Genomic DNA, 7,504 nt, shown 5'->3' with positions numbered 1-7,504 from the left:
CACCCCACCCCCCCAGCAGCCCAGCCAATCAGAGACTGCAGCAGCTCAGCCAATGGGAAGCCTCCATGCTTTGCCCGCCCCCCCCAGCTCTTCCAGTGGACTCTTCTGTTATCACAGCCCCTCCCAACTCCTCCTTTTCCCTATAAAAGCAAGTCCCCATTTCTTGTTCTCTGGGTTTGCCTGTGGTCTGTCCTTGTTTGCATATTCCGAATCGAAGTTCCTCCACTACTCCTGAGTAAACTCACTTATGTTGGTGAAATAACTGGCTGTCATATTATTACAGTTGAGAGGCTTGAGCTTAGCCTTGAGCTGCACAGGCTCTGATTGCCTTGATGTTGTTACTCTGGTTGATATGATCAGGTTCCAGGAACTTGGTTTTATCCAGGACAGGAAGCTTCTCATCCTCCCGTGGTTCTGTTATTGCCATGATTCTGCTAGAATGCTGCAGGGCGTGGGGGCTGGTGGAGGTGAGGGTAGAGAGTCCGAGTGGCTCCCATTGCGACAGTGGCTTTCTTGTGTCGCCTTAGGATTTTTTTTCAATGCTAAACAATATTTCTTTTAAAAAATCGTTTCAGAAATGAGTGTGAGATGTGGCTTAATTTGAAAGTCTTCTCTTAACTAGTGAAACCTAATTTAATTTCTATTTTTAAAAGGAATAAAAGGGAATAACAATGTCAAGAGGTTGAAAGGAAACTAGAATCGGTGTGGATGCCAGGGATGCTGGATGCTCTCCCCGCACCGGGTCCTTGTTACACTGTGGGAGCCTCTTTCCTTAACCAGTTCAGTTCTCCTCTTCCCCAGCGGGAACCTGCGGCTCCGTGTCAAGCTCCAGACGCATTCCTCTGCGGAGAGGGGCCCACGGAAAGTAGCCGGCTGACAGGCATCCGTGGCCTGCAGACATTCTGGCCACGACTACCACGCGGGGTCACTGCAAGGAGGGCTCCTAATCAGGAGGGAGGGGTCATTGCCTCCAGGGGCCGCCCCACGCGAGCCCAGTCACCCCCATAGCCGCGCTCCTCGCGGCACCCCAGCCCCCTACCCCCGGGGGCGCTCTGGGAAGGCAGCACTGGGGCTGGGGCAGCAAGCGAGCGACGGGTGGAGAGAAGCCGCCCCGCCCCGCCTCAAGTTCAAGGAGAGACCACGCCCAGCCATGCTTCCCTCCGATTGGCTGAACGAGAGAAAGACCGGCGATGATTGGGTGGAGCGGACGCCTCTCGGCGCCCATCCTCCGCCACGGGGCGGGGGCGGACGTGATTGGTGCAGGCATCGGCCCGCCCCGCCCCGCGACGTCACTACCCGGCTTGCCGCGCGCCGCGCTTCCGCTCCGCCCGCTAATGTTTTGGCCGGTCCAAGATGGCGGTGCAAGAGTCCGCGGCTCAGCTCTCCATGACCCTGAAGGTGCAGGAGTATCCGACCCTCAAGGTGGGCTCTGCGGACGGGGGACGCCCGCGCCTGGCCGGGCGGCCTCTGGGGGGAGGGGGAGGGGCGGGGCGAAGGCCGGGGCGCGGCATGGGGCGCCGGGCGGAGGCCGGGGGTCTGGGGGCCGGACTTCCCCGGGGCCGGGGATCTGGGGGCTGGGCTCCCCGGGGGCCGGACTCTGGGGGCCTGGCTCCCCAGGGGCTGGGGGCCCGTCTCTCTGGGGTCCTGGGCTGGCGGCCGGGCTCCCCGGGGGCAGGGGACCTGAGGGCCGGGCGGGTGTGGCGTCTGGCCATCCATGCTCCCGCCTGCCTTCGTGACAGGGCGGGGAGCGCGTCTGCCTGGCGCCCCGCTTCTCCCTCCGGAGCCCGATTGTGGCCCCTTCGTCCTATAATACCGTGAACCGCATCAGCGACAGTCCTGGTCGTAGACAGGCTGGTGACTTTGGAGGCTGGGGTCTCAGGGCTGTGGGGTCGCGGGCGCCCAGCCAGAGTGCCCACCGTGACGGGCGGTTGGTGTCCACCTATCCTCCCGGAAGCTCGTGTCAGACGGTGTTGATGGATGGCTTCCAGCCTCTAATTAGGGAGCCTGTGAGGAGAGACCTCACGACCCAATGGGAACCCATTTGCAGGGCGTCACCAAACCTGAAATACAGCCCTTGCCACTCGGTCGCCAGTTGGGTGACCTTGGATGGTAGCTGAGGCAAGTCGACTTAACGCTGGGATGAAATCGGTGTTCCCGGGAGAGGGGTCGGTGCTAGTTCTTACCTAGTTAGTGGAGGATTCGATGGTGATTGACTACAGTGAAGCACCTGGGAATAAATTCCTGCAACGCTCAAGGTTATAACATTACCAGGAGAGCTGCGGCCGAGCCTACGTGCGTCTGAATTCCTTTCCCGGGGGCCACGTCGCATCTCTCCTCCTGGAGGACCCAGCATCCCTGTCCACATCAGTGGTGACAGAGGGTGGGTGCGGTGTGGCCAGGTTGCTGTGAGCTCTGTGTTCACTTCCTGGGAGACCTCGGGAGGGTCCTCAACGCCTCTGAGGTTGTTTACTCCTGGCTCCTGGGTCGGCTCAAGGAGAAGAGAGGGCTCTGGCTGTGGGAAGGTAGCTGAAGGGAAGAAAGGGAAGCGCTGCTGGCCTGAGCCAGATGCCTGTTTGCTGGACCGCAGGTGTAGGGCGTGCTGTTTTGACATTCCACTCCCGCAAGACCACGATTCTCTGCTGCCCGAGGCACCCGACCAAAACAAAGGGGTGTGAGTGGGAACCGCTGACTGAGCTTTGGTCTCACTCAGCCCCTGCCAGGCCTTCCGCTTGACGGACAGACAAGAAGGTTCAGAGATGAAAACTGTGGTAGTGAATGTGGGGAACACCAGACAGGCAGGATCCCTCCTCCGAGTCGTCCTCTCGCGTTTCATAATCGTGAACGGAGTCTGAGTTGCAGACTTATCAAACAGGCTTTGATTAATGTAGTTAGGCAGATACTTCTAGAGGTAAAGGATTTGGTTTTTGTTCTTTGACTGCAATTGGGTCTTCGTTGCTGCGCGTGGGCTTTCTCTAGTTGCGGTGAGTGGGGGCTACTCTTTATTGCGGTGGCTTCTCTTGTTGCAGAGCATGGGCTCCAGGCACGCGGGCTCAGTAGTTGTGGCTCATGGACTTCGTTGCTCCGCGGCATGTGGGATCATCCTGGACCAGGGCTCGAACCCGTGTCCCCTGCATTGGCAGGCGGATTCTTAACCACTGCACCACCAGGGAAGTCCCAAGAAATATTATAGTATCATTTCAAGTGAGCTTGCCAAATAAAGAAATTTTACTTCTTTTCTGGAATGATTTTAAAAAGTAGAATTTTTGCAAGGTGCTATCTCTGTTTTCCCTCACAGATTATTTAGATCCCACGGGATAATTCCTCTGTTCTCTTGACATGTGTGTCACTGCTGAGTTAACATTTTTATCAGGAGTAATTCCTACTGGATAATGAGGAAGTTTCACCAGGAACATGGGAAGAGCTGTTGGCTCGGGAGCTGTGCTGTTCATGGTCTGGAGGGAGTCCAGAGGCAGGGGGCGCGGCGGGACGGGGCAGGGGGGCAGGGGGTGAGGGATGAGGGTGGACGTTCTGGAAGGCATAGGTCGTGCTTCTCTAGCCTGAAGGCAGCTCCTCCTGCAGGGTGGCAGGGACGAGCGTGCAGCGGGCAAGTCCCCTTCACACAGGATGGGGACTCCTCCCTGTTGGAGCGCTGGGCAGCCTCGTCACAGCCGCAGGGCTGGTAAGCTCTTCTGCTCCTCTCTCCTGGCAGAGTGGCCAGAGGGTGGAGCGGCCCTCGGCTGCGGCTCCCGGCGCGCCCTGACCCGGGCCCTCTCCCCCCGGAGCCCCTGCTCCCCCCGGGGCCTGTGGACGTTTGGATGCGTCTTGGCGGCGGGAGCTGCAGGATGCTGAGGAGCACGCCTCTGGGCGCCGCTAGCTTTGCCGCTTGTCCTGGCCTGGGGGCGCAGGTGGTCCCCGTGAGAACCCCTGGTCTGCACCTCGCTGTGGGGAACCTGTTCTTGCCGCAACGGGCGTGTCCGGGCACCTGGCGCTGCGGCTCTGGCTGGCACCTTTCCCTGCAGTGTGTGGGGTTGTGGGTCGTGCCCCTCAGGCCTCAGGGAAGGAGAAGTGGAAACTCGAGTGCATGACCCGCCACTGTCAACTAGAAACCCTGTTCTAATGATGTTTTTAGAAGTTTTTTCTGATTAAAAAGCAATTTGTGTTTATTCTCCAGTTACTTTGCTAATTATCCCATTAGTTTTTGGAGTTTTTACTTGTTTTTTTCCTTTGGATAGCTGAAGGAAAATCATATTTTGGAGGCCTTCTCTGTCACCGTCCAGATCAGGTGGGAGTTCGCTCAGCCCAGGGGAGGGACCTGGCATCATAGCTGGAAACCTGCTTTGGACCCTGCTTCCTCCCCTTGAGCTCACCTGGACCCACCTCTGGGCTCACCTGGAGCCTCATCCTGGCTCCCCAGCCCCTCTCCCAGCTGTCCCCTCCTCGTCACATGTGACAGGCTGGGAGTGTGGCCGTTGCTCCCAGCTGGGCCTGGAGGCAGATTCTCCTTTGTCTTTGAAAAACTCTGCTGCTTTTAATGTGGTGACGGTCTTGTTGACCAAGTACTGGCCTGCAGTTTCCAGTCCTGGCTTCGCACTTGTAGAAGGTTTGTGCGCCAGTTACACGCTAAAGTTATAACTTTCAGTGCGGTTTTACAAACTTGGCCTCAGCCGGCCTTGGGGGAATCACGTGTTCTCGAATTTGAGAAACGCTGGTAGCATAAAGTGTTTGGACTTTTGAGACAAGTATCTGATTATGCTGTGTCCCAGGTGGTGGCCGTGGCTGGGGCCTAGCCTCTTTCTACTTTAGGTTGTGTGATTTCCCGAGTGAGCCAGGCCCTCCCTCAGACGCTGGCCATCTCTGGTCCGCAGCTGCTTTTGCGTCATGATTGCCTTCTTCTCAGGCCGCAGCCTCGTCACACCTTCAGGGCAGTGTCTGTTCTCAGCTGAAAGAGCCCGCACGTGGACTTGGCTTCCAGAGCCCCACACACCCAGAGCTCGGCTGCGTGCCCCTCTCTGAAGTGTGTGCCGCGCGTCCTCCTGGCTTCGCTCCCCTCTCTCTCACTGTCGCTGGAGGGGCGTTTGACCACACAAAGGCGACCTGGTGGCATGTCCTGTCCTTGAGTCCTCTGCGCCAGGCCCTCCCGGAGAGACGTGGGTTGATGTGAGGGGTCCCTGCTCGCTGCTTGTGTTTTTAAGTATTGTTAGTGTTTTAAACAGATTTCAAGTCTGGAGAAGAAAGGGCTTTCTAATCTCCATTTCTCTGTAAGGTGTGGGCTGTTGGAGCCGGCGCTGACCCCCAGCCCTGGGCAGGTGGTGGCAGGGCTGGTGGGGGAGCCGTGTGGCCACCACACACGCCTCGGGCCCCTGGCTTCCGGCCGGGTCTGTAGCAACCATGATCACTGAGCACGTGGCATCTGCGCTCTTGGAACTCTCGGAACAAACCCTGGAGAGGGGGTCCCCGATGGTGCACGACAGCGGGGCGACCTCATGGAGAGACGGGTGAGGCCCCGTCCTGGTCACACGCTTGGTGGCAGGAGGCATTAAACGAGCGACACAGGGTTTCAGTGCACTCGTTTGGGGGTGGCTGGGGAGGCGTGTTTCGGGGAGGAGCCATGTGGGTTGAATTTAAGTCTTGGCAAACCTGACACGGAAGGCTCACGGTCCCACTGCAGCAAGGCAGCTCGGACGTCCCCAGAGCCCTGCAAAGGGGGCAGGGGCCACTGAGTGCCTGGCTGGCGACACGGGCCGGGGGGCGGGGTGGGAAGACGGGCCGGGAAGAGGCCTCAGGCAGGCTGAGGTGGGATGTTTGATGCTGACCTGAACCTGGCCAAGCAGTTTCCACCGGGGTGACAGTTGGTTATTTTCAGGTGTATGCTTTTTACAACCTTTTGAGAACCAGAATTATTCACTGTTTTAATCACTACTAACCAATAGTTAACAACTAAATATTGCTGAGTAGTTTGATAACTGGACTATCGCGCAGAATGTGGCCGAGGGGAGAAAACCCCCAGCTGGGTCGATGGTCTCACTGTCCACAGAGCCAGCCTTCCCCTGCCACCACACGCAGCCCCTGGGGCCTGGCCTCGTCCCCTTTCCCGTCATGACAGTGGCCCCCCTGCCCTGCCCCATCTGAGCCAGACCTCCCCCGGCTCCCCTCCCCATCCTGTGTCCCTCCCAGGTCTCTGCACATGGGAGCCGGCCTCCTAGCGCTCCACCAGCCGGCTGGGCCAGGGCACTGCTGACGTGTCGTTGCCCACGTGGCCCCAGGCCACCACCCTGAGCCGGATCCGGCCCTGCGGCCCCTGCGCTCTGGCCCTCGCCCTGGTGTTTTCTTTCTGTCTTCGGTCACCCTCTGGCGCTTTTTCTGTCAGATGCCCCCTTGGGATGCTGGTCCTCAGTGAGGGGCCGTGTCGGGGCGGTTGTCGCCCTCCCAGCGCCTGGAAGAGCTCCTGGCCCGTGGGGGGCACCGGCGGTAGCTGTTGGCCGAGTGAGCATCTCCTCTGTCTGGGCGGAAATCACGTAAACATTCACATCTCACTCTTGTCCATGAGCGGCATTCCGGGTGTGGCAGCCTTCGGAGTTTCTTTTCTCACCCCCGCACCCCAGCCCGCACCCCTCTCTCCTTCCTTCAAGGCTCAGCTGCCGGGGAGGAGTGTCTGCGCCCTGCCCCTCTGTCCACTCACGGTGTGCATGCCGTGACCTTCTAGGTGACAACTGGACAGCACCCTCGGGGCACCCCCTTCGAGATGGCCACCTCCCGGTCTCATGAGCGGCCTCCAGGCTGGTTTTGCCCCAGCAGTCCCTGGCAGGCTTCTGGCCAGGGTCTCCAGGTGACCCCATGGGACTGCCTGAGCCCCTGACAGCGTCTGGTGCTCGCCCGCACCTCTCACCACATGTGCCACAGGCTGCCCTTCCTTCCCGGCGTAGGGCCCCAGGCGGCTCCCTTGACACCACGCACGCTTGGCTCCTCCCAGGCTCACAGCCGCCCCTCATCCTCCTTGTTGGGACTGCTCGCTGCCTTGGTGACCTTGTTTGAGGACCCCCGTGTGTACCGATGACTCCCAGCTGGATCCCCTCGCCAGCCCCAGAGTCTTGGACCCGGGAGCCTGTCAGACGTCCCCTCTTGGGTCTGTAAGGTGTCTCAGCATGTGGAAGTCTGAACTCGTTGTCTTACCCAACTCCTCCGCAAACCCGCTCCCCCATCTTCCTGGTCTCAGTGGCGGCCAGCGCTTCCATCCCATTTGGCTCAGGCTGGAACCTTGGAGCCAGCCTCGACCCCTCTGTTCTCAGAGCTCACATCCAGCCTGTCCTCACATCCTTTTCACTCTGCCACCGTGGCCTCAACCAGACCCTCTCCGGGTTGTCGAAGGAGCCCCCAGCTGCCCCCAGCTGCCCGTGCTTCTTCCTGGCAGCCTCCCGTCTTACTCGGGGTAAAGTCCGAGGTTGTTAGAGTGGCCCTCCAGGGCCACATGACTTGGCGCCCTCTTCCTCCTCCCCCATGTCGTCCC

The 7,504-nt window shown here is 59.5% G+C and overlaps 1 protein-coding gene across 3 annotated transcripts in view; it reads left to right on the top strand.

Annotated features, from left to right (window-relative positions):
* The first annotated feature begins 1,326 nt into the window (after nt 1–1,326).
* Nucleotides 1,327–7,504, top strand: part of MAEA (macrophage erythroblast attacher, E3 ubiquitin ligase) — a 31,391-nt gene continuing 25,213 nt past the window's right edge. For 2 of the 3 annotated variants that reach the window (XM_007467884.1, XM_007467883.1), the window contains exon 1: nt 1,354–1,422. In XM_007467884.1, the coding sequence (XP_007467946.1) occupies nt 1,354–1,422 (69 nt within the window). Of the gene's footprint in view, nt 1,423–7,504 lie in introns of all 3 variants that reach the window. The other variant, XM_007467882.1, reaches the window with a different exon arrangement.

This window comes from Lipotes vexillifer, unplaced genomic scaffold (genome assembly GCF_000442215.2).
Source record: "Lipotes vexillifer unplaced genomic scaffold, Lipotes_vexillifer_v1.1 scaffold966, whole genome shotgun sequence".
Classification (NCBI taxonomy): domain Eukaryota; kingdom Metazoa; phylum Chordata; class Mammalia; order Artiodactyla; family Lipotidae; genus Lipotes; species Lipotes vexillifer.
This window is presented reverse-complemented; position numbering and strand designations above follow the sequence as displayed.